The 24,759-nt window shown below is 61.3% G+C and overlaps 1 protein-coding gene across 2 annotated transcripts in view; it reads left to right on the forward strand.

The window, feature by feature from the left end:
- The first annotated feature begins 392 nt into the window (after window positions 1-392).
- The window catches only part of AP3D1 (adaptor related protein complex 3 subunit delta 1), a 37,482-nt gene continuing 13,115 nt past the window's right edge, over window positions 393-24,759 (forward strand). Inside the window, exons 1-15 of one of the 2 annotated variants that reach the window (XM_058728467.1) lie at window positions 393-670; window positions 12,039-12,134; window positions 12,729-12,809; window positions 14,365-14,445; window positions 16,353-16,460; window positions 17,919-18,048; window positions 18,938-19,077; window positions 19,235-19,308; window positions 20,317-20,366; window positions 21,557-21,606; window positions 21,923-21,971; window positions 22,936-23,081; window positions 23,168-23,316; window positions 23,387-23,617; window positions 24,060-24,291. In XM_058728467.1, the coding sequence (XP_058584450.1) occupies window positions 575-670; window positions 12,039-12,134; window positions 12,729-12,809; window positions 14,365-14,445; window positions 16,353-16,460; window positions 17,919-18,048; window positions 18,938-19,077; window positions 19,235-19,308; window positions 20,317-20,366; window positions 21,557-21,606; window positions 21,923-21,971; window positions 22,936-23,081; window positions 23,168-23,316; window positions 23,387-23,617; window positions 24,060-24,291 (1,713 nt within the window). In that variant the 5' untranslated portion in view covers window positions 393-574. The remainder of the gene's footprint in view (window positions 671-12,038; window positions 12,135-12,728; window positions 12,810-14,364; window positions 14,446-16,352; window positions 16,461-17,918; window positions 18,049-18,937; window positions 19,078-19,234; window positions 19,309-20,316; window positions 20,367-21,556; window positions 21,607-21,922; window positions 21,972-22,935; window positions 23,082-23,167; window positions 23,317-23,386; window positions 23,618-24,059; window positions 24,292-24,759) is intronic. The other variant, XM_058728466.1, reaches the window with a different exon arrangement.

Genomic DNA, 24,759 nt, shown 5'->3' on the forward strand with positions numbered 1-24,759 from the left:
GCCCCACCCACTGCTGTCACTTAGTTCAGGGGCGGGGCAGGGAGGGCGCTCCTGGGGGGCGTGGTTAGAACCCGAAACAAGGAAGTGGGTGGAGTTATGGGGGCCGCTGGCCAATGACAGAGAAGAGCCCTGAGCCGGAGCGTGCGAAGCTAAGCGGACGGTGAGGGCGTTGTCTGCGTTTCCATTGGGCGGCAGGCGTCGCCAGGGAAACGTGGTGGCCTGGAGATGTAGGGGCGGGGCCCTTGGGGGAGGCGGGGCTTCCGGGGGCGGGTCGCCGGGCCTGGGCTCCTGTCGTCAGCTGACCCGCCGCCATCTTGTCCGCCATTTGCCAGCGGCGCGGCGCGGAGCCGGAGGGGAGCGGGAGTGCGAGCGCGGCCTGCGGAGCGGGTCGCCGCCGCCGCCGCCGCCGCCGCCGCCGCCGCCCCGCGGACAGCCGCCGACCTGGCCTGGGAGCCCGCGCCACCGCGGCAGCCGGCAGCGCAGCGCTCCGCGGGCGGCAGGCGCGGCCCCCGGGCCCCCGCACGGTGCTCTGCCGCGGGCCTCCCGGGGCTCGAGCCCGGCGGCGTCCGCCGCGATGGCCCTCAAGATGGTCAAGGGCAGCATCGACCGCATGTTCGACAAGAACCTGCAGGACCTGGTGCGCGGCATCCGCAACCACAAAGAGGACGAGGTGAGCCGGCGCGCCGCACGGGGCCGGCCTGGCTCTGCCCGACCCCGACGCCAGTACCACCCGGGACCCCGACTCCGGCCTCCTGCTCGCCCCCGAGGCCTCGAGCCCCGCCTGCTTGCCACCCGGGCCGCCGCTCGCCTCTTTCTCCCTGAGCCTCAGTTTACCCCTGGCAGACGCGAGCCGCGATTCTCAGGACCTCCCGTACCTCCCGTGTGTGTCGGATCACCTGGGGGCCCTGCCGCTGGGTGCCCCCCCCCCCCCGTAGTCTCAGTTTACCCTCTGGGCGATGGAAGCCCGTCTCCCCGTCGCCGCAGGTGGCCTGGGAAGAGACTTTGGAGGGCTCTAACTCCGCTCCAGGCCTCTAGACTCCTGGTTGGGGGGCCCTCCTCTCCGCGGGCCGCTCCCGGAGGAGCCCATAATGGGATTGGTACGCGTCCGGGTGGCCCTCTGGGGCCCGGTCCGGGAATCGGGCCTTGCCTCCTGGGCCCGCGTCCCCGGGAAGGTGGAGCCGCCCCTCTTAGGGAGGGAGGGGAGACCGCGGGAGCCCTGACTCAAAATAAGGAAGCCGCTGGGGGGTCCTGGAATGGGGAAGCCGACTTCAACCAGAAAGCCGAAAGTCGGGGCGAGGAAAAGGCCGTCCACAAGTAAAATCGTAACCGTGGGCACCGTTTCCTTCCCTGCGCCCCTCCCCCCAGCCAGTGACCTAGATTTCAGAGGAACGGGAACGGTCAGTGGCCACCAGGCCGCCGGCTTCCTTGAGGAGGTGTCTGCCCACACTTGCACAGGGGGTCACGAAGGCGCACCCCGCTTTCCCAGGTGGAGGGGGAGGCTGCCCGGTGGCGGGCGGTTGTTGCGTGCGGTGCGGGTCCCACGGGTCCCACTGCCCGACGCCATCCGCCCTCCTCACAATGGCGCCGGGGAAGTCGGGCACGCCAGGGTGGGAAGTGCAGGGAAGGGAGGGAATTTGCCCGAGGCACCCGCAGCCCCCGGGCCGTGTGCCGGCCGGAGTTCCTGCCGCCGTTGCACTTTTTCAGAACGGGCGTGACCTCGCTGGGCGGTCATTTGCACCCTCCTATCCTTCCTTGGCTATCCCTGGTTTTGCACCGTTAGCCGCTCCCGCTCGCAGGGGTGGTTACGGTGCGCGTCTCACTGGGTCCTGGCCTTCAGGTTCGGTGACGGGAGAGGGGCTGGTTGGCATGGGTTTTGTCTCTCCCAGCTGGGAGGGGCCGAGTGAATCTGCAACCTGTTCACGCCACACGTTTCTTTTGTGCGCTGGTTCTCCTCCTGATTTCCCTGGGTTAGCGGATGTTGCTGGGCCGCCAGTTCTGGGATTGCGAGGAGGCACCGAGGCCGCTCCAGTTCGGGCGCCTGGTGTTTGGGGGAAGCTCGCTGTCCCCGGGCAGTTCCCTGAGCCGTAGTTGATTCATTGAGAATCGCTGGCACCTCTCCGCGGGCTTGGAGCCCTTTCCACGGGGATGCTAGAGGGGGAAGAGTCTTCGAAGGCCCGTGTCTGTGTGGGTCCTGCCCTCCACCTGTGGGCGATTCCCAGAGGACGTGGTGTGTTGCCCCCTCCCCCCCCCCCCGTTTCCTCGTCAACAGATCGGGGTGACCTGGAGGCTGGTTGCTGGGGTGTTCTCTAGTCGCCTCGCCGCTCGGCTGCTTCTGCACCCTCTGGCTGCACTGGGTCCTCCCCTGCTTCGGCACCGCACCCCAGTGAGGACTCGGCACTAGGCGCTTTCTCCGCGGCAGTTTAGCGCACTCCAAAGTTGGCTTGATGATAGGTTTTAGCCGAAATCTTCGGTACGGCATCCTACAAATGAGGCTCGACGGGGCCTTGAAAGGCCACGTGGAAATGCAGCGTGATCTCTGGCGATTCAGTCGTGTGGTTGGACATCGGGAGGCTTGGGTCCAGGTTCTCGGGCTTATTGACTGGGTGACGAGGGAAGTGCCTCTGATACAAAGTGGGGGTGGCAGCGTCTGGGTGGCTCCGTCCGTTACGCGTCCGACTTCGGCTAAGGTCGTGATCTCGACGTCCATGGGTTCGAGCCCCGCATCGGGTCCAGCTCTGCGCTGACAGCTGGGAAGCCTGGAGCCCGCTTCGGATCCTGTGTCTCCCTCTCTCTCTGCCCCTCTCCCGCTTGCACTCTGTGTCTCTCTCAAAACAAATAAGCATGAAAAAAACATTTTTAAGTCGGGTGACAGCCACCCTCTTCGAGTGCTTCTGAGGATGCTGTGGCTGACGTGAGGCAGGTTTGCACCAGGGCACCCACGAAGCTGTCTGCTTGGCTGTTTCCAGACCTCAGCCTCTGACCCCTTAGTGGGTTGTGAATTCAATTTAACGAGTTATGTTGAAAGAGAAGCTAGAAAATCCCAGTCCCGCATGCACATAGAGTCACTGCCGTTCATTGAAGCTTATTTCAGCTACGTATTGGGTTATTACGGAAACACGTCTCTCAAAATGAGTCCAAAAAGTTTGAAAACAGTGGTCGAATTCATATGTGTCTGGGATGCTTAGTTTATTTTTAATCCTTAAGACACAGCACAAATAATGTTGGCAGGGAGGGCAAAATCCACTTATGGATATCCTTGCTTCTAAACTTTGGATATGACGGCGGGGGGACCCCAAATGACTTCTATCTAAAGTTTGTGTTTAAATTTTTTTTAATGTTGATTGTGAGAGAGAGAGAGAGAGAGCAGGAGTGGGCAGCGAGAGAGGGAGAGAAAGAAGCCTAAGGAGGCTCCGCGCTGTCGGTTCAAAGCCCGACATGGGGCTCAAACCTACAGCGAGGTCATGACCTGAGCCAAAGTTGGATGCTTAACCAAGTGAGCCACCCAGGTGCCCCTAAGTTATTCTTCTGGGTACTCTTCATATTTGGGGGAAAGCTGCTTTTTCAATCTTTTTAGGTTGTAAAATCACACCCATACTTTTAAAAATGTACTCGATGTTTATTAAAGAAACGGGGGAATGCTCCTTCCCTGTAAATCAGTTTGGGGTATGTGTTTTGAGTGGTTTTTTCTGTGCTGAGAAATGATGGGCATTTCCGAGTGTTGAGGTTTCGGTCTGCATCCTGGGCGCCTGGCCACGCCCAGTGGTGGAGCGGTGACTCTTGATCTCAGAGTTGTGAGTTTGAGCCCCACTTGGGTGTAGAGATTACTTGAAAAAAAGGTTCTAGGCGCCCTGGTGGCTCAGTTGGTTGAGTGTCTGACTTCAGCTTGGGTCATGATCTAACGGTTCATGAGTTCCAGCCCCACATCGGGCTCACTGCTGTCAGCACAGAGCCTGGTTCGGATCCTCTGTCCCCTCCCTCTCTCTGCCCCTCCCCCGATCATTCCCTCTCCCTCCCTCTCTCTCAAAAATAAACAAACATTAAAAAAAAAAAAAAAAAAAGGTTCTGTGTGCATCTTGCTTGTAGGGTCGTGGTCCTTACTGACTGCTTCCCAGGATGCAGCATATGAAGACGCCCCACGGTATTTTTAACATCTGCCTAGTCTGGATGTGCTTTAGTTTATTTGCTTGCCCCCCCCCCCCCCCCCCCCCCCGCATTGAAGTGGCTTCACGTTGTTAGGCACAGGCCCTGATTGGGTCCACTAGTATCTGAGTAGTATTGTTCTGGCTTGGGTATAAACATTTCCAAACCACTTAACTGGTGTTTCAGAACTTTAAAAATTCAGTTTGTGTAGGGTAATATTTTGAGATGAGATGTAACCTAGGATTAAGATTGAGCTGTAGGGGCCTGGGGACTCCTGTCGGTTGAGCGTCTGACTTCAGCTCAGGTCGTGATCTCACAGTTTGTGGGTTCGAGCCCCGCGTCAGGCTCTGTGCTGACCGCTCGGAGCCTGGAGCCTGCTTCCAATTCTGTGTGTGTGTCTCTCTCTCTCTCTGCCCCTCCCCTGTTCACCCTGTGTCTCTCTCTCAGTCTCTCTCTCAAAAATAAATAAACATTAAAAAAAAAAAAAAGGCTGAACTGTATGCAAGAGCTCATATTCTGTTGTTTCTCATCTCAAAAATGGCAGTTTCCTGGGGTTCAGCCCAGGAGGTTTGTGGGACCCGCCAGGCTGTGAGGTGCATGTAGAACCTAGATGGGATCGGGTCTTGGGACCGTTGTTGAAGCACGTATCTCGTCTGGCCCAGGGCAGGCCCTCCGTTTGTGAGAGATCCTTTTGTTTTAATGACTTCTAGGGAGAGTAAAGATATGAAGTTTGAACTGAGTTCTTTTCCTGTTCTTTAAAAAAAAATTTTTTTTTGATGTTTGTTTATTTTGGGGGGGTGGGGGAGAGAACAAGTGGGAGAGGGCCAGAGAGCAAGGGAGACACAGAATCCAAAGCAGGGTCCGGGCTCTGAGCTGTCAGCACAGAGCCCGACACGGGGCTCGAACTGACAAGCCGTGAGATCATGAACTGAGCCGAAGTTGGATGAGTAACCGACTGAGCCACCCAGGCGCCCCAGTTTTTTTCCTTTTCTTTAATAACATTGGTCATTACCCTAAATCAGGATCTCTCCCTCGGCACTGCTGACATTCAGGACTGGATCATTTTCTGGGGGGCTGGCCCAGACTCTGTGGGGTTGAGCAGCATCCCTGGCCCTGCCCACTCGATGCCAGGAGCACCCTCAGTCTGACAACCAGATGTCCCCAGACATGGCCCAGGAGAATCTCTGACCCAAATTGATAAGAAAAATCTCCCTGAATTCCCTAACATTCTTCCCTTTATCCGGGCACCCTGTGTTTCCCACGTTGTCGCCATGTTGTTGGACCTTTGGGCGGCTCAGTCGGTTGAGCGTCCGACTTCGGCTCAGGTCACGATCTCGTGGTTCGTGGGTTCGAGCCCCGCGTCGGGCTCTGTGCCGACAGCTCGGAGCCTGGAGCCTGCTTCGGATTCTGTGTCTCCCCCTCTCTCTCTCTCTGCCCCTCCCCTGCTTGCACGCTGTGTGCATCTCTCTCTCTCTCTCTCTCTCTCTCTCTCTCTCTGTCTCAAAAATAAACATTAAACAAAATTTAATGAAAAAAAAAGGAAATCTATATTTTGGTCCTCATCCCTGGCTCTAGGCAGAGCTTCTAAAATCTTTGTAATTTCCTAAGCAATAAAAGTACTAGGAACATCCTCATTTATTTTTTGGTCTCCGACCCTGTTCCTGACCCTGAGCTCCTAGATCTCTCGGCATTTCCTGGGTGACAGGAGTGACTTTTGTTCTAATGAGATGACTTGGTGGCTCCTGGGGGGGCCATCTTCTGGGAGGGGAGATGGGCCAGGGATTGAATTAACGACCTCTCCCGCCTGGGTGATGACGCCTCTGCAAACCTCTCCAAACTGTGTGTTGGGGGAGGGTCTTGGTGAAAGCGTCCCCGTGCTGGGAGGGCGACGCGGCGGCTGGCCCACTCCTACACTCGGGACCCTCCTGGAGCCCTCCCTGTGTGTGTCTGTCATTTGTCACACCCTCTGTTACGTACTCGACTGGTAAACGTGACCGTGACCCGGCCATGACCGGGTGCTTCCCTGGGTTCCCTGTGCTGCTTTGGCACCTTACCGGGCCCGAGAGGAGGGGGTCTTTCAGAGCGCGGGTGACCATGTGGACGGGGCTCTGTACTGACCAGGCGGTGTGGCCACCTGACGGCGTCACAGCTGGGTCCGGGTCGTGCGGGGACCCACCCTGCGTGTGGCAATCGAGGAAGAGTGTTCGCAGGCAGACGCAGAGGGTGTGCTTTCCAGATTTGCTTTGCTCCTCATCCTCATAAGTTGCGGGGTGATGGCACATAGCACGTTACACAGTTCAGTTAACGTAATTGCCTGAAGTTCTTTGAGTGAACTGCTTTGCTGGTGAGTTTGTCACCTAACCTCGTGTCCCTGCCCGGTGCTTGCTTCTGCCTGCACCGAGCTCTCTGCCGCTGGCTTCTGGCCGCTGCTCCGGCTGATCTCGGCTCAGGTCATGATGTCGTGGTTGTGAGATCGAGCTCTGTGTTGGGCTCCAGCCTAAGCGTGGATCCCGCTTGAGATTCCCTCTCTGCCTCTCTCTGTCTCTCTGTCGCCAAAAAACCGGTGCATAGCTGTCAGCACAGTGTCACTTTAGGACACTTCCGTCACACCCAACAGAAACCCGTATCCATCTACAGATACTTCCCCACCCCCTCCCCCTGCCTCCTGGATCTGCTTCTGTCTTCATGGATTTGCCTCGAAGTGTTTTGAAGAACGGTCCTGGCCCTTAGGTGGACCTTGGGTACCCCTTGGTCGTCTGTCCCGTGTGGGAGCCGAGGGTGATGCGGGCCACGAAGGTGACAGGAATGACCTTGATTGGCTGCCAGGCACCGCCTGTTGTGTGTGCAGGGTTGGGGGGGGGGGTGGTGCTGGGGGCTGGCTGTGGGGGAGGGGAGAGGGGTGGGGCTGGGAGGCTGCCGGAGTCACACCGTCTCCAGTTACTGGGACCGACTGGGTCTGGGGCGGCGCGTGAGGCCTTCCCCGAGGTGGCCGCGGCTCCTCTTGGCTGCAGGGCGGCGCGTGAGGCCTTCCCCGAGGTGGCCGCGGCTCCTCTTGGCTGCAGGGGCGTTGGAGCCCGTCCAGGGCAAAACGCTAGCGTGGCGTCCTGAGTTGTCGCTGACACTCGAGTGTGGTCGGTAGAACAGCTTCCTTCGTTTCCCAACTGACTTTTCCTACGTTTTGGGGTCAAAATGTATCGAAATGATGGTGATGGTGGTCAGCACCCTGGTTGTTCTTCATAAGGCGGAGAAAGCCGTCCCCACCCTGTCCCAGTTGTCATGAGGACTTGACATTTTCTGGTCTGAGAAACTCGAGTGGCTCGGAACACTGACTTACACTCCGGCGGAACATCCCGTGCATGCCAGGCTCTGGGGGTCTCAGCCCGTAAGGGGCCCCGGGCTCACGCTCATGGACAGGGTGGTGTGGGCTCCAAGACCCTGAGCCGGGGAGCCAGTGGGGCCCGCGGACAGAGCTGACGTGTTTGGGACAGTCCAGAGAACCTTGTGAAAACGTCAAGGGCTGGAGGAAGCGTGCTGCCCCTTCAGCAGGTGAGCGGATGGACGAACTGGCCCACGCAGGTGACAGACAGACCGTGGCCCACGCAGGTGACAGACAGACCGTGGCCCATCCGGCACTAAAAACGGGCCATCGAGCCACACAGAGACACGGAGGAGCCTCAGACACACAGCACTTGGTGACAGAAGCCAGGCTGAGGAGGCGACACACGGGGTGGTTCCAAGTCCTGGATGTTCTGGACGAGGCAGGACCGAGGAGGCACGGCTGCCGGGGTGGGGGAGGGTGAATGGGAGGAGCACAGGAGTTTCAGGGCCATGGGTCTACTCCGGACGACACCGTGGTGGTGGGCAGGTGTCCGTGATATTCGTCCGAACCCACGGGGTGTGCCGCACCGGGAGAGACCTCGTGTCCGCTGTGGACCGTGGTTCGTCACGTTTGGTGCTGGGTGGGGATGTCGATAATGGGGCTGCCGGTGCGTTTATGGGGAAAAAGTGCTGCAGGGAATCCTGCTAGGTGGCCAGGGTCGAAATGGCTACTTACAGTAGACCTGAGGAGTCCTGTAGAAGGGAAGTTTGTGTCCTTTGTTCGAAATTAAATTCTCTAGCGAAGAAGGGGCAGAGAGGGCATCGTCCATTTCAGTGCTCGGTTTGCTGTTTGAGAGTCCGAATCATGCTCGCCCCTCCGATTTCTCTCTTTTTCACTAAACGGCAAGGATACGTAGCTATCCGTACCTTAGGCTTTAAGCTCTTTCTAACGTATGTTTTTAATAGCGTTGTCTGGACGCAGATCCCGATCCGCCCGCCCACCCTGACCAGCCTGTTCCTTGTTAGTGATGTTGCGTGTAAATGGGAGATTAACGTGGCCACGGGGCTCCGCTTGCCTTCCTTCGACTTGCTGCGACCCCCTTCGAGGTCAGTCCTGAATCCTCCTGCGTGAGCACGTGCTCTCCGGTCCTTCGTCACCTCCCCGCCTTTCCCAGGTGCGCGGGGGCCGCGAGCCAGGCGCCTCCTCTCTACCCACAGCTCCAGTTCAAGGAGGCTCACGGGTCCCTCCGCCCGGGAGTGCCCCGAGGTGCGGGGACAGATGTCATCGGCCTGGCCGGTTCAGCCAGTGCAGCACGTGGCTCTTGATCTGCGAGTTTGAGCCCCACGTTGGGGATAGAGATTACCTAAATAAATAGATAAATAAAGATTCTCTCCTGATCTTCAGTTTTTGGCCGTTTGACTTGGGGATGCGTGGGTGTGGTTTTCTTTCAGTTTTCTGTTGGTTGGTGCTGAGCTTCTCGAACCTGTACGTGTACATCTTTCACTGAATGTGGGGAGTTTCAGCCGTTCTCGTTTCAGACGTGTTCTCTGTCCCCCCTTCCTTTCCTGGGACTCCGGTTACATGCCTGTCCTGCCGCGTGCTCTTGTCCCACAGACCTGGGGCTCTGCCTCTCTTTCCTCGAACTTTTCTCCCCTTCAGACCGGACGGTTACTATGGTCGCACCTTCCAATGCGCTGACTTCTCTCTCCAGCTCCAGTTTGCCCTTCAGTCCGTTCCGTGCATTCTTTGTTCCAGAAATTATCTTTCTGGAACCTCCGCTTGCTTATTTTATACCACTTGTGTTTGCTGAGAGTTCTCCTCCTCCTCTTTGTGAGCGCCTCCTTTTTTCTGCTTCCTGAGAGCACGGTCACAGTGGCCAAGCTGCGGCCTTCGTGTGCTAATTCCATCCTTTGGGCTACCTCCAGGCCAGTGTTCGTGGATTGTCTCTTTTTCTTGGGTACGGGTAACATTATCCTGTTTCTTGTTTTGCGTAGCTTCAGACCGAATCCTGGACGTTGCGACTGATACGTTTTTGGAGGCTCCAGACGGTGTTATTTTCTCTGAGGCGTGTTGATTGGGGGGCAGGGTTACTTTAAGGGGCAGTTAGCTTGTTGTCTGGGCTGAGACTCCAGCTCTGCCCTCCTCGCTGTGGGCAGGGGGCGGGTGCAGTGTGTTCGTGTCTTTTTGCTTTAGCTGGAACGTGCCGTGCATGCCTAGCTCTGGGGTCAGCCTCGGATTTGGGCTGAGTTTCTATGTTAGCGTGTGGGCACCATCGCCCCCCCACCGGTTCCCCGCCCCCTGGGATTTCCTTCCTTGAGTGGCAGCTGCCCCGTGTTCTGGTTCTGGAAGCCAGGAGCCCCAGGCCTTGGCTGCTCTGTGGGGTGCTCGAGATAAAAGCCAGGAGAGACATTACCCGGTGCTTTTGTGTCTCCAGATAGTTTTAAAGCCGCATCTGGGGGAGCCTGGGACTGATGGGAGCTCCGTGGACGGCGGCAGAAGTGGACTCTGCCTGGCTCTCCCGAAAGCCGGGGTGGGGAGGTCCCTAGACTGTGTGCAAACGCGTCAGCAGCAGCAGCAGAACATTTGAGTTTGTGCTTAGGGGCCATCACGAGTCCTGCCACTGCACGGTCAGCCCCCCCCGTTCTTGAGGGCGCGCCTGGGAGCGCTGCCGGGCCATCACCTGGCCCCGTCTTCCGTGCGTAAGCGTGAGTCCCCCCACACTTGTCACTGTCTGCCTGTTCTTTCCATTTCATTCATTCGTTCATTCATTCATTCAGAGTAGGCTCCGCGCCCAGTGTGGGGCTTGAACTCTCGACCCTGGGATCAAGAGTTGGATGCCCCACCCATTCAGCCAGACAGCCCCCTGTTTTTTCCCCTTTTACATGGTTAACGGTCATGATCCAGGATGCAGGAAGGGCCATCTGTGTGCAGGGACAGCAAGTGAAGATTCCCAAGTGGGATTTAGTAACTGGAAGCCTGTTGGAAGGATACAGTGACACTTGCTCCATTGCACCGACTCTCGATCGTAAAATATTCATGAACTCTTCCCTGGCTGAGAGAGGGCTCCGATGGCTCCTGTCCCCAGGAGCCTGTGCTTCAGGCAGAGGAGCGTCTCGGGGCCGAGCGGGGTGTGGCCTCGGGGGACGGGAACGCAGGGTGCACGGCCAGCATACAGGACACTTGGAGCAGGAGTCCGCCACGGGCTTGCCACCCTGGTCTCTCGGGATGCGGTCACCCTGGGGATGGCATCCAGGGGCTGACCACTGAGTCCTGCCGGCAGGTGCCCAACCGGGCACATCCTAGCGGTGGTTGCTGTTGGCAACATAACAGACGGGAGGCTCCTCGTGCTGCATGGAGTGCTGGGCACGTGCGGGCTGGGGCACTGACCCGACAAACTCGTTCCGAGCCCTGCGGTGGCCGCTCGCTTCGTGGCTCCTCTCTGAGGCCTCTTCGGGGCAGGGGTGAAAGGAGCCTTGCGCCCCCCCTCCCCCCCCCCCCCAGAGGGGCACGCCAGTGGCTCTTGACTTCATGTGTCGGCACTGCTTCGGGTCAAGCCCGTTTGAGTGGTAGATGTGCTGAATCAGCAAGGAAACCCAAGGGAATCCTCAGACCGTGTCCCCGCAACCCCTGCGGCGTGACTCCTGGAGTTGAAAAGGTGGGCAGTTTGCAAGTGTCCATCCTTCAAACGGATAAACACGAGGTGGCCTACGTGTGTGGGGGGGAGACCGAGCAAGGCACAGACCCTGTGCTACCACGGGCACGAGCCCCGACATGGTGCCCCTTGAGAGAAGCCAGCGGGCGCCACGGAGACGCCCAGGTGAGCTCGCTGCCGCCAGGGCAGGACCGGACGGGAGAGCTGGGTGTCGAGCAGCCCGCGTCAGCGGGTGGACGGCGGGACCTGGGGGTTACTTCCGGGCCTTGTGCGAGTCTCAGTGCGAGCTGTTAAAACTAGAGGACCCCGTGCCTTAATGCTGTTCTGTGTTGATGTTCTTTTTTGACTTTTAAAGCGCTGCGACACAGAAAACCACCGCTAGGGGGCGCCTGGACGGCTCAATGAGAAGAGGGCATAGGATTCTTGGTCTGGGGGCTGTGAGTTAAGCCCCACGTTGAGTGCAGACGTTGCTTAAAAAGAAAGAGAAGGGAAACGTCAGCTGTGCACACAAGTTGCGAAAATGGAATAACATGTTGCGGCACCTGCTTCCGTGGCAGGGAGTCCGGCTCTCGCCGTCGTCCTGTCCTCTCAGGACTGAGGGGCCCCCGGGCGTCTTGCCGAAGCGGCTTCTTTAAGTGCCAGCTCTATTAGACGCTCGCGTGCTGTACGAGTCACCCGCGCGGTTCCTCGCTGGTGCGTTCAGGAGTCGGGCAGCCGTCACCGCAGTGAGCTTCAGGGCACTGTGTCACCCCAGCCCCCCTCCCCAGCCCCCGACACCCACCAGCCTGCTTCCTGTGCGTGTGGATGTGCCTGCTCGGGGTGTTTCACGCCAGCGGAATCACACGGCGGGCGGCCTCTTGTGTTTGCCTGCTTTCTTGACTGTTTTAGACACTTGGGATTTTCCAACGCTGTCTGCTTCCCTTTTAGGCAAAGTATATCTCTCAGTGCATTGATGAAATCAAGCAAGAGCTGAAGCAAGACAACATTGCAGTAAAAGCCAACGCGGTCTGCAAGCTGACCTACGTAAGTACCGCGGACTGTTTGCTCAGGCGGTGCCCCCCCAACCCCGACGCCGTCAGGCGGGTTGTAGACTCCACCATCCCTCCATCCGTCCTTCTGTCCACCCGTTTATCCGTCCACCGTCCGCTTCTACCCGCCTGCCAGACATGGACACCGTCAGCCCCAGGCGCCGGCCTTGGCACAAAGTTGAAGGAGGGCACGCCGCGACGACCCTGGGGCTTGGGGCATGGCGGGCCCCGCCTGGCCTGGGCCAGGCCGCCCTCTTCTGGCCCCTCTGCTGGTCAGAAGGGAGGTGGAAGGCTTGCCAGGAGCGCCTCGTCACTTCGGGGGTGTGGGGAATTTTAACCAGTACTCCTGGATGCTAGTATTTCAACCACAGGCCTTCATCCTGTGTTTGTGATTAACGTGGTCCTGTGGTTTTCAATGGGAAGGCAAGCCCGTCAGAAGGAGAAATGAAATGCCCCGGGGTGTGTGCATGGAGAGGCCCACCTGTTCGGGAAGCGTGTGGCGGTCCTGTAGGAGCTGAGACAGATGTTGGACGTTGGGGCTCAAGCCTCGGCGTGCGAGTGAAAATCAGCGCGCCTGTCTCTTCAACAGTTACAGATGTTGGGCTATGACATCAGCTGGGCTGCCTTCAACATCATAGAAGTGATGAGCGCCTCCAAGTTCACGTTCAAGGTGAGGCGGGCGAGCTTGCTTTGAGACCTGAACCGCGTGGTGGCAGAGGGTGAGGGTGGCCGGGGGCCACGCCACGCAGAAACAGAGTGCGGGACACAAGCGGCCTGTTCCAATCAAACCTCCACGCCTCAAACATCACCAGCTCACGTTTGTCACGTTATTTGTTAGCACCATTTGTGTGCTTTCCTTTTTCAACTTCGAGGAATGTCAGTGAAATGATGGGTCTGTAGGATTATGTATGTGTATCTCATTTTTAGTGTTTATTTTTTTTAAATTTTTTTTTTTTTTTCCAACGTTTTTAATTTTATTTTTGGGACAGAGAGAGACAGAGCATGAACGGGGGAGGGGCAGAGAGAGAGGGAGACACAGAATCGGAAACAGGCTCCAGGCTCCGAGCCATCGGCCCAGAGCCCGACGCGGGGCTCGAACTCACGGACCGCGAGATCGTGACCTGGCTGAAGTCGGACGCTTAACCGACTGCGCCACCCAGGCGCCCCTTTAGTGTTTATTTTTGAGAGAAAGCGTGTGCACGGGGGAGGGACGGGGGCGGGGGGGCAGTGGATCCGAAGCAGGCTCTGAGCTGACAGCAGCCAGCCAGATGCGGGGCTCAAACCCACGAACCGTGAGATCATGACCTCAGTTGAAGTCAGATGCTCAACTGACTGAGCCACCCTGGCGCCCTATGTTTTTTGACGCCAGGAAAGATAAATGTGTAACTGTCCAAAAAACAAGAAAGCACCGACGGTCTTGCACAGAGGCCACCACTTGTCACCTGGCCCCAGGGCCTCGTGGTCCTTTCTGAGCGTTTTCCTTCACCTCGCAGGGGTCCTGCTTGTGAGGGATCTGGAGCGCTGCCTCCTCACTCGATATCATAACTCGTAAATATTCTGAAAAACGATCGGCCGTCTGTGTGGCCCAGTTGAGGGCACTCCGTAGTTTTCCTGGGGTCTCACCAGCCGGGCAGCAGAGACCACTTCCAGGTCCCCGGGGCCTCGCGCCCGCCTAAGGGTCACTGCCTGGGTCAGCCCCGCGCTCCCTCTGAAGGACACCGTCATCCTGCCTACCGGTTACTCTCGGTGAAGAAACAAAATGTTGTGTTGCCAAAATCGGGAGGCGCTCTGCACGTGTACGAGAGCATCTCGTCCGTGTGCCAGTGTGACGGTGTCTGCGTCAGCCTGGCAGAGGGACCCGAGTGCTAAGAAAACCCAGTGCTTGTGATGACTTATGGATTCGATCGTAAAGGGAGCTCCTGGCTGCCCAGGAGGCTGTCAGGACACATGCTGGGGAGAGGACCGGCTGGTCTGGCGGACCTTATGAGAACTTGCATTTCAAAGGCCGGGTCTGGAACTCAGGAGCAGTTTCCTCCTCCTCCTCCTCCTCCTCCTCCTCGAATGACTTTGTGGCACCCACCCACCAGTGTTCCCGCGGCCAGCTGCAGGCTGTCACTGCCTGACCAGGGGGCTGCTTGGCACAGAGCTTGGGGGGCGGCCTGGGGGCTTCTCCCCAGGGCGCCTGGCCCCTGCCTCGTGTGTGACACCCTGTGTCTGACTCACAGCGGATCGGCTACCTCGCTGCTTCCCAGTGCTTTCACGAGGGGACCGACGTCATCATGCTGACGACGAACCAGATCCGCAAGGTAGGCCGTCCTTGGCCCTCACCGAGTGCCCTCGAGTTACCCTGTCCCCGTAGTATCCTCCACGCTGGCTTTTCTGCTGCTCCGAACGAGCGGCGAGTCGAAAGCAGCGAGGCCCACGAGCTCTTGCTGTCGTGACCCCCTTCGCAAGCCCGTGGCTCGTGAACGTGGCCACGGCATCGGCAGGAGACGCCCAGGAGTGGTGTGGCGGGCTGTCTCCCTGCCCTCGGGCAGTGGCGAGGCTGGAGGTTGCCAGACGTCCCCCTTCCCTGCCCCGGCGGTGGTGGTGGTGGGGGGGGGCCTCTGGGAGTTGGAGGGCTGTCTCAGGCCCCTGTCCCTCTGGGAGTGCTCCTCGGGGCTGCACGCCCTGCCTGCGGGGGCCTCCCTGCCCGGGGCCCTTTTAGTCACGCTGCGTACACATCTCAGTCGCGTGTAAGTTTTTGTGTCTTAGTCTCGAAGATCACCGAGTGGTAACTTTCTTCCTCGGCCGCAGAGCTTCGAGCATCTTTTGTGCAGTAGCGAGGGTGTGTCAGGGAGAGGCAGAGCTCACCGGCGGTGGGGTTTGCGGGCCGGACCCCGTGAGTTGCGGTCGCCCTCGCGGGGGCACCTGGTGACCCGGGCCGGGCTCCTGGCCGGGGTGTGTGTGGGCGCTTGGCGTGGGCCAGGCCACTGGTCTGAGCGCGCGAGCCCATGGTCGTGAGGAGGTAGCGGTGGTCAGGTTGTATGGCGGAAGTGGACGCCACAGGGCCTCGAGGGGCAAGCCCGGCCGGGAGCGGCCACTGGGGGAGCCTACCGGGAGTGGGGGGGGGGCCCTCCGGCTGCTTGGACCCCCAGGCACCAGCCCGCCCGCCCGGCGAGAACAGTCTCTGGTCCAGTGCCAGGGCGCAGCCGTGCCCCCACCCACCCCTTTGTAAGGGCCTCCGTTCAGACGTCTCCGCGTGGACGTGTGCTAGAGGCGGGTCGCTTGGGTCTCTGCTGTCAGCACAGAGCCCGACATGGGGCCCGTGAGATCACAACCTGGGCCGAAATGAAGAGTTGGACGTTGAACCGACTGAGCCCCCACGTGTGTCATTTAAATAAACCCGTGACTTCTGAAACACGGCTTCCGCAGACCGGCCCCACCCCCGTCCCCTCGGCTGGGGCTCCTCCCACTTAATAGTGACGCAGGCGTCCTCCCCAGAAACTTCTGTCTCTGAAAAGCCCCGCGTAAGTCTCGCTAAAGAAGGAGCCTGGCCGTCCAGGGCCTGGGCTCCCCCTTGGTTCCGTCCCATCAGCCTGCGCTGGAGTGGGTTTCCGAAGTTCGCCTCTTCAGGTTGTCCCCACAGTCTGGAAGGTCAACTCCTAAAATGCCTCTCAGTCTGTTTTTACCACGTATAGATGGTGTTTGGGGGGTTCCTTAGGAAAGCATCCCCAGGGCAGGTTTCTGGCACAGACGATGCTTCCCTGGCGTGGAGGCCGGGCCCTTCTGCGCTGTGTAACCAGAGGCCTCTGGCGGCTGCCCGCCCAAAACATGAGCCTTGGGCCGTAGGTGCCGTGCCTTTGGACGGGGCCGGAGGAGTGGCCCCTGGTTCTGGTCTGGGGACCCCCGCCGCCGGATGTGCCTTCCCCTCACGTCGGGGATCACAAACAGGCAGGCAGTTCGCGAGCCAGGCACTGGTACAGGCTCGGCCCCACCTGTGGTCACGGCCCTGGGACGCCAGGCTGTGTCTGTGCGGAGGGCGGTGCCCGCCGTGGGCCTCTGTGCCCAGCGGGGCGGGGACGGCTCTCCCACCGTCCCAGCTCTTCGGGGACAGTCCCAGAATGGGCTGCTGCTCGCTACTCCTCAGACAGGCACAGCCCCAGACTGCGGGCCGGGAGCCCGTGATGCCCGGGTGGCACCTGCCCGCTGACCCTCCTCCTTCCCTTTCTAGGACCTGAGCAGCCCCAGCCAGTACGACACTGGCGTTGCACTGACTGGCCTGTCCTGTTTTGTTACCCCAGATCTTGCCAGAGACTTGGCCAACGACATCATGACACTGGTGAGTTTGCGAGAGTACCCGACCCCCCTTGGCCTTTGCCCCGTGACGTGACTTGGTCCGTCCAGGTGCCTGGAAAATGGAGGCTAACCGTCACACCAGGGACACTCGGGCACGTGGGAGTGGGCCGGGTTCCCCCGGAAGAGACGGGGCACCGGGTTGCCGTGTCCCCCACCCCCTCACCGGTGGGGCCCCGGGCTCCGGCTGTCTCCACCCTCACATCCCTTCGTCACCTTCTTTCACTAGCCCTGCCCAGGGCCCGGGGCGAGTGCCCACGTCCCCCGGCGCGTCCCTGCCACTTACCGCCTCCCTGCCCGGTGGTGGCCGTGGCGGTTGTGGCAGCAGGCCCTGCACGTGGTTAGCGTGGTTCTTCCGGCTCCGTCCCTGATGCTGTGTTTCCCTCTGGCCACAACTTGACTTCCGGTGGTTCGGTCACCTGAAGGGCCAGGACCCCACCCAGGGCTCCTCTCTAGGCTGTCAGAGCATCTTTCTAAAACGCAGATGTCCTCTTAGAAATCGTGGTCCTCAGGGGCACCAGCCGTACACCGGAATCTTCAGCTAATTGGGAGGCCTTTTCCCATCCGGTTTTATCTGGGCAGAGCAGAAGGGCGGCTGCGTTCCGCCCCCGGACAGGTCCGTCCATCCAGGTCAGCCTGTTTGCCGTGTGGATGGATCAGTCTCAGCCTGTGGTCTCAGACTGTGTGTGCCAGCAGCTTCTAGAACGGGGGCCGGTGTGCCTCGGCCCTGCCCCATGCAGCTGGCCCGGTCGTAACTGACTTTGCCCACACTCGCCCCCGCCCACTCGTTCACATCGTGTCCCTGGTGGCTCTCGAGAGCCGGAGCAAGAGTTCTGCCCTTCCGGCCCAGACGGTGCTGGGTCGTGGGGCTGGGAGCTCTCTCGGGGCAAGGTCCCCAGGGCCCATGCGCATCGGAGGCAGGAGGCCTTTCTGGCCAGAGCAGAGTCCCGAAAGGACAAGAGTCCGAGACGGTCACGTGTGGAGGGGACCCTGGCACCCTGCTGTGGGAACGGGCCTCGGCAGCTGGAGGCTCGTGAGGCAGAGGCTTGCTTTCCAGTTCAGGGCCCCGTCCATCTGTCTGTCCCTCATCGGGTTCCAGCCAGTGTATGACAAGGGTCTCAGCCTCCGGAGGGTGGACCTGGGGTCACAGGCACAGGGAAGCAGGTTTCAGTTCTGTCCACGACACTATCCTGTGACCCCTGGGCTGGGGGCAGTGGAGCAGGTGAGCAGGCCTGGTTTGGAGGCCAGAAACCAGATGAGCTGGAGAGAGGGCTTTCCTTCGGGTGATGGAGGGGAGACTCGGGCAGATGCAGGACAGGTGAGCAGGACAGGTGAGCTGGGTGGCTGCGGGGAGGGCGACAGGGGCAGCGGGGGAGGTGAGCAGGGCCGGCGCCGGGAGAGTAGCGGTGTGGCGGGGAGGCTGACCGGACCTCTATCCCTGCAGATGTCGCACACCAAGCCGTACATTCGGAAGAAGGCTGTCCTGATCATGTACAAGGTGTTCCTGAAGTACCCCGAGTCCCTACGCCCCGCGTTCCCCCGCCTGAAGGAGAAGCTGGAGGACCCCGATCCCGGTTTGTCGATTGGTGAGGGGGTGGCTGGGGGCGCAGGGCTCCGTGGCATCTGTGAGCCCCTGGTGCAGGATGCTGCAGGGAAAGCGTTGAAGGGGCACTAGGTCCCGGTCTCGCGTCCTGGGATCTCTCCAGACAGCGCCTCCTTCCCTTCTGGCACCTGCTTCCCGCGCTCTGGCCTGGAACCCGCCATTTCTCCAAGGAGCCTGGCCCCGTTTGTTGGTGTGGGGTTTAGGCGCCGAGCTCTGAGTGCTGGGTGTCCCCTTGCCGCTGGGCTGCCCTTTTTCCAGCCTCTCAGTAGACCCCCGCCGTCCCCACACTGGGGAGTGCCCGCTGTCTGGTCACACCTTAGCGCTCATGACTTGATGCCGGTGTCTTGGCCCCAGTCCCCACCACGGGGCTCGTGCCTACTTGTCCTCTACAAATCCTTCCTTCGTTGAGGACTCCCCAGGCTGAGCAGTGTCAGGTGGCTTCTGTGACACAAGGCAGGTCCCAGCTTGTCTCTCGGGAGAGCCTGCCTTGTCTTCAGGAGAATCACAGGCCTTGGAAAGTTTTGTTAGGAAAGTAGGAGTGAGGCGGCAGGCGTGGTGGGTGTCCTGAGCCCGGAGTTCCTTGGGACCTGCAGGGGAGCAGCCCACAGACTCAGGCGACGGGCCGTGTCTGTTGCCTTGGCCTTGGCCGCTAGGAGCCTAGCCCTGACGTGACTGGTACTTCAACCCGGCCCACAGGTGATGGGCAGTGTGCCAGGCACAGAGCAGGGCTCCCTGCACTTGGGGGGACCAGCCTGAGGAGGACGCCCCTCCTCGAGAAGGCTGTACCTCCCCGTGTTGTTGAGACTCTTAACTGCTGCAGAGGGACTCCCTTGCTGATGGGACACCCCCTTATTTCACAGGGGTCCAGTCGGCCGCAGTCAACGTCATCTGTGAACTGGCCAGGCGTAACCCCAAAAACTACCTTTCCCTTGCCCCCCTGTTCTTCAAGCTGATGACCTCCTCAACCAACAACTGGGTCCTCATCAAGATTATCAAACTGGCAAGTATCCCTCCTGACCTTCCCTTCCTCCCACACAAAATGGCCCCGGCGTGTCCTAGGAGTCCCCTGGGCGTGTGGGTGCGGGTCGGAGTCCGCACGGTTCTGTTCCTGCCACGAGTGACCCCCTCCCCCCCCCCCCGGCTTCTGTCGTCCCTAGTTTGGTGCTCTGACCCCCTTGGAGCCAAGGTTGGGCAAGAAGCTGATCGAGCCTCTCACCAACCTGATCCACAGGTGAGCCCTCGACCCCCACGTGACCTCGTCTGCCGCACGCAGCCCCGTGCCCCCTCTGGGCCCTCGGGGGGACCCGGGGAGAGTCCTGGTGGCAAGAAGCAAACACACGCCATGGGACTTGGCTCCGGACCATGAGCTGTGCCACCGAGGCTCATGCCGGCCCTCCCGGGACCCTGGGGGCTGTGAATCCGTTTTGGAAACAGCACCAGTGAAAACAAAAGGAAGGAAGACCCCTAGCTCGCCAGTAGGCCCTGGCCGTCTGGCTGGGTCTCTGGCCAGTTCCAGAATGTTGCAAGAGCTCCCACTCCACTCTGGGTGCCTGCGCTTAAAGCACGGACGCTGAGTGGCGGATGGCACCAGAGATCTGCTCTCCAGGGGACCTGGGAGGATGGGCAGCGGGAGGAACGGGGGTTTCGTGGCCATATCAGACCTAGCGCCACGTGCCCTGCGTGAGGCCTTGGGCTCAGAGCATCTTTGGTTTTAAACAACAGGCATCTTTGCATGTGGTGCGGCTCTGTGGTCTTCAGAGGGGATTAACGGGAAGCCATGAGTCTCGTGACTGTGGTGGGGACGGGCTGCTGGCCCCTGTTCTCTGGGACAGGTGGCGGCCATGCTGTCAGGTTTAGGTGACTCGGGATCAAGAGCGTCACCTCGGAGGATGTCAGAGTGGAGTAGACGCACCTGGTGCCTGCCCTTGGGTGTCACCCTGGGCCGTACTGGATGCCCCCAGGGGTAGCACTGGGGCCACGGACGTCTGTGCTGTGCCCACCTGTGTGTGGGCCCCTGAGGCGGGGCAGGTCCGGAGAGACATTTAGGGCAGGTGGCATTCCCTCACGGACATCACAAAACGGGTTCTGGGGACATCAGAGGTCACCGCCGGCGGTTAGAAAGGGAGGCTAGTGTCCCCCGGGGACTGCCGCGGACCCAGGCGACGGGAGCGTGCGGGGCCGCCAGGCCTGCCTCCGCCTCGGGCCTCCCAGTCCTCACCCTCTGCTCTTCCTCCGCCAGCACATCTGCCATGTCTCTTCTGTACGAGTGCGTGAACACCGTCATCGCAGGTGAGGGGCCCGCCCTCCCCCATCGGGACCCCCGGGGGCCACAACCGGCCATGGGACACATGCGCCCAGGGCCCCTGCCCGCCTCCGGCCTCCAGTGCCGTGTCCTGCCGCCCTCGGCCACGCACCTCCCCTGCCAGCAAGACTCTCCTTCCTGAGTATTCTAGAGCGAGGCTCCGGCCTCGTGCCGTCCCCCGTGAACTCTCGAGCACAGAACCTACCACGGGAAGGTTTCACAGGGCGGGATCGGAAGGCGCTTCCCTGGTTTGAGTCCGGCTGCGGGCCACACAGAGTGCTGGGGGGGTGCGTCTGCCCCTCCACCTGCTGTTTGGCGGAGCCAGAGTCGTTGCCCCCAGGCCGGCTGGCCGTGTCCTAGTTTGCCGTCTGGGTCACTTGTTCCTGGATGTAGTGGCCCATGGGTTCACCTGCTCTCTGCCTGATTATCTGGCCCAAGCTTTTGGGAAGGCAGCCTTCTGGTCCTTCCTCACAGCCCCGTGGACAGCCTGAAATTCATCACAGGAGGCTGGCCCGGGGTCCACACTTTGTGATTGGAACTTTGTGGGCCATGGGTGTTCAGAGGCTCAGTGACACTAGTAGAAAGAGAGGGCGGGTGGGTGGGCATTGGGGCAGGCTGGCGCCCAGAGGCAGCAAACGCAGAACGTGGAGAGGTTTCTCTGTGTCTGGAGGGGTCGATGGGAGAAACCGAGGTGTGGCAGGATCAGAGCTATCCTTGGTGATGGGCAGGAGATCTGGGAGGAGTAGGCCAAGGCGGGCCTGGCACGTTGCAGGGTCGTGGGTCTCAGGTGGGGGTGGAGCAGGCTCTGGAAATTTCCCTGGACGGGGGTGCCTGGCTCGGGGCTCTCTGTGTTCTTGGCCACAGAGACCCAGCGCTCAGGTTCTCACCGGGGGTCGGTCAGCAGGCGCCTCTGCCGGGCTCGGGCGGAGACCCCAGACCCCAGGAGGGGAGCAGGTCCTCGGCACAAACCTCGTGTCTGCACAGACAGCTCCGGGACACGAGCCCCCTGCCGGCGAGGGCGGCGAGAGCCCCGGAGCCAGGTTCCAAACGCGGTCTCAAGCCGGCCTGTCCTGGGAGAGTGCCAGGCGTGCCCGTGCTATGTGGCGCCCCGACCGACGCCCCCAGAGGACGTGGGGCGAAGACTGGCGAGTCCCTGAGACAAGGTTTTCTGTTTCAGTGCTCATCTCCCTGTCCTCCGGCATGCCGAACCACAGCGCCAGCATCCAGGTACGCCCCCCCACCCCCCTATCACGACGCGTCGTGCCCTGCGCCAGGCCCTGTGCGGCGCACGTCTATGGAGTTGACAAGGGAGCAAGGGGAACACACGTTCGTGCCCCTGGAGTGTGTACGTGGGCGGTCCCCAAACTATGTCCCTGTTGGAGCCCACAGGCCGCCCTCCTGCCGCGGGGAGCAGGGCCGGGTGTCCCCCTGCCCCTCCTGGTCCCAGGAACCTGTGAGCCGGACCAGGGCGCGCGGCAGGCCTGGGGTCACAGGATTCACTGTTGTCTCAGAGGCGTGACCACTGTCGCCTTCTCCTCTGCAGCTCTGTGTCCAGAAATTGAGGATATTGATAGAAGACTCCGACCAGAACTGTGAGTTCCTCTCTGTACCTGCGCCCGGAGCCTGTGTGGCGCTGGGGCTCTCGATCCCGCACGAGCACAGGCGCTGGGACTCTTCGCTGTGCCCCCTAGTGTGCACGGGGTGCCGCGGGCTTCGGCAGCGTTTTAAAGAAGCCAGTCTTTCTCCGCTTGGCCGCAGCCCCTGCCCGCTGCCCTCGTGCACCACCGTCTCAGTGTGTGACTCAGTGGTGACGGCCCCTCCCGCGTTCAGCTGGCGGAGTTTGAGACTGTGGGTCGTGTGCCCACGCGCCTGGGGAGGTGCGACCCGGGCGAGGTCCCCGAGCCCCAGTTCCAGCGTGGAGCTAAGGGGGCTGCTGGGGAGACGCAGTCGGGGGGTCAGAGGAGAGCTGCAGGGTGAGGCCCGGAGCCACACTGATGTCTCCTGCCTGAGGCCTCCCCGGGACCGTCCAGGGCGGCCAGCTCCCCCGTTGGCCTTGCTCGTGTGCCTGCGTGTTCTGTAGACATGCTCCATCAGGGCTTCTGGCCTGTCACGCGCCCCGGAGCCCGGACCGGAGCGTCAGGGGCTTCTGAGGGCCCGGGAGCACTGGCTCCACGTTTTCAGTCCAGATCTGTTTGCAGCAGGGGCTGCCGGACCTGTCCCGCGAAGGGCCAGGCAGGGCCCCGTCGCCCCCACCGTCGTGACCACGGGCCACGTGCTCACGCGAGGCTTTTACAGAAACAGGCTCTGTTGGGACCTGGCCCGTGGAGGCCCGCGCTTCACTGCCCTGCTTCGGCGACCCCGTGTGTGGGTTGCTCAGGGGGAGACAGTGGCGCCCCGCATGCGGGAGGTCACCTGGCCTGCAGCGCCCACTGTTGAGGACACCCGGGGGCCAGCGTGCGGCCCGTCCTGGCGGCGTCCACGTCGTCGCTGTCTCCGCACAGGCCCCGAGGGCTGTGAAGGCGCGTCCGTGCTAACGGGGTCTCGCCGTCTCCGCAGTGAAATACCTGGGCCTGCTGGCCATGTCCAAGATCCTCAGGACGCACCCCAAGTCCGTGCAGGCCCACAAGGACCTCGTCCTGCAGTGTCTGGACGACAAGGACGAGTCCATCCGCCTGCGGGCCCTCGACCTCCTGTACGGAATGGTGTGTGCCCCGCCCCGGCCTGTGCTCCCCGCTCCCCGCACGCGTCCCCGGGCTTCTCCCTCACCGGCTCCCCCCCCTCCCCCCAGGTGTCCAAGAAGAACCTGGTGGAGATCGTCAAAAAGCTGATGAGCCACGTGGACAAGGCCGAGGGCACGACCTACCGCGACGAGCTGCTCACCAAGATCATCGACATCTGCAGCCAGTGCAACTATCAGCACATCACCAACTTCCAGTGGTCCGTGCCCCACAGCCCCGGGGGGCGGGTGCCGGCACGGGGCGCGCTCCTCAAGGGCTCCCTCCTGCAGGTACATCAGCGTCCTGGTGGAGCTGACCCGGCTGGAAGGCACCCGCCACGGCCACCTCATCGCCGCGCAGATGCTGGACGTGGCCATCCGCGTGAAGGCCATCCGCAAGTTCGCCGTGTCGCAGATGTCCGCGCTGCTCGACAGCGCCCACCTGGTGGCCAGCAGCACCCAGCGCAACGGCATCTGCGAGGTGCTCTACGCAGCCGCCTGGATCTGCGGGGAGTTCTCCGAGTGAGTGCGCTCCCCAGGGAGAGGCGTGCCGGTCACCCGCGTCGCCGGTTCCCTGGCGGCTGCCCCAGGGCCCCCTTCCTGGGCCGCCGTCTCTGGGGACAGCGCGGCGTTAAGTGCACATTTCCGACCACGAGCCCCAGCGAGGAGCCGGTCACGGCGTGGCCCGGGGTGACGGGGTTTCTCCCCAGTGTCCTCTTCTCCCTGCCCGTCGCAGCCGCAGATGTTCTGTCGCTACGACGATGCTGTCGAGCTGGTTTTGTGGTCTTTCCGTTGGTGTTGTTTTTTGTTTTTTTTTCTCGTGCTGCTACTCCGTCATCGTCCCGTCGTTGCTGTGGCTTCTTCCCTAGAGTCCTGTCCGTCTGGCCTGGTGCCTGGGGGTGGGGGAGCGCCCACGTGACCCCTGTGGCGGGCGGCCTGCTCATCAGGCCCTTCTTGTCCGCAGGCACCTGCAGGAGCCCCAGCAGACCCTCGAGGCCATGCTGCGGCCTAAAGTCACTACCCTACCCGGCCACATCCAGGCCGTGTACGTGCAGAACGTGGTCAAGCTCTACGCGTCCGTCCTGCAGCAGCGGGAGCAGGCGGCGGAGCCAGAGGCGGCCCAGGACGTCACCCGGCTCGTGGTGGAGCGGCTGCCCCAGTTTGTGCAGAGCGCGGACCTGGAGGTCCAGGAGCGGGTGAGCGTTTCTCGGGGGTCTGCCTCCGGAAGAGCCCTGTCTCTCGTTTGCGGCCGGCTTCGCCTTTCCCAGAGGGCATCTTGGGAGAAACCTGCTTTCCGGGGCCCCCTCCCGGCCCCGGGGATGTGGGCGGGTTCCGGCCCCCCGCCCCCCCCCCCCCCCCGGCGGGTCCTCCGCAGGTGGAGTGCAGCGAGAAGGGGGCAGGTCGTGAGAGAGAGAACGAGTGGGAGGGGCCGGCCTGCAAGGGAAGTATCGGAATCAAGCCGGCTGGCAGCAGGTTCCTGGGTGGGGTGGCGGGTGGCCGGGGACCGGGCTGCTTGCTGCGGGGAGACTGGTCTGGCACGTGCTGCATACAGCAGGCGGGTGGGAGGGAGCTCGGGGGGGGCGGGGAGGGGCCGTTTCTGGTGCCCCGGGGGCAGCGGAGGGCTCTCAGTTATCCAGACCTCACAGAAGCGTTCAGTGTCCCGG

This window comes from Neofelis nebulosa, chromosome 4 (assembly GCF_028018385.1).
Source record: "Neofelis nebulosa isolate mNeoNeb1 chromosome 4, mNeoNeb1.pri, whole genome shotgun sequence".
Taxonomy (NCBI): Eukaryota; Metazoa; Chordata; class Mammalia; order Carnivora; family Felidae; genus Neofelis; species Neofelis nebulosa.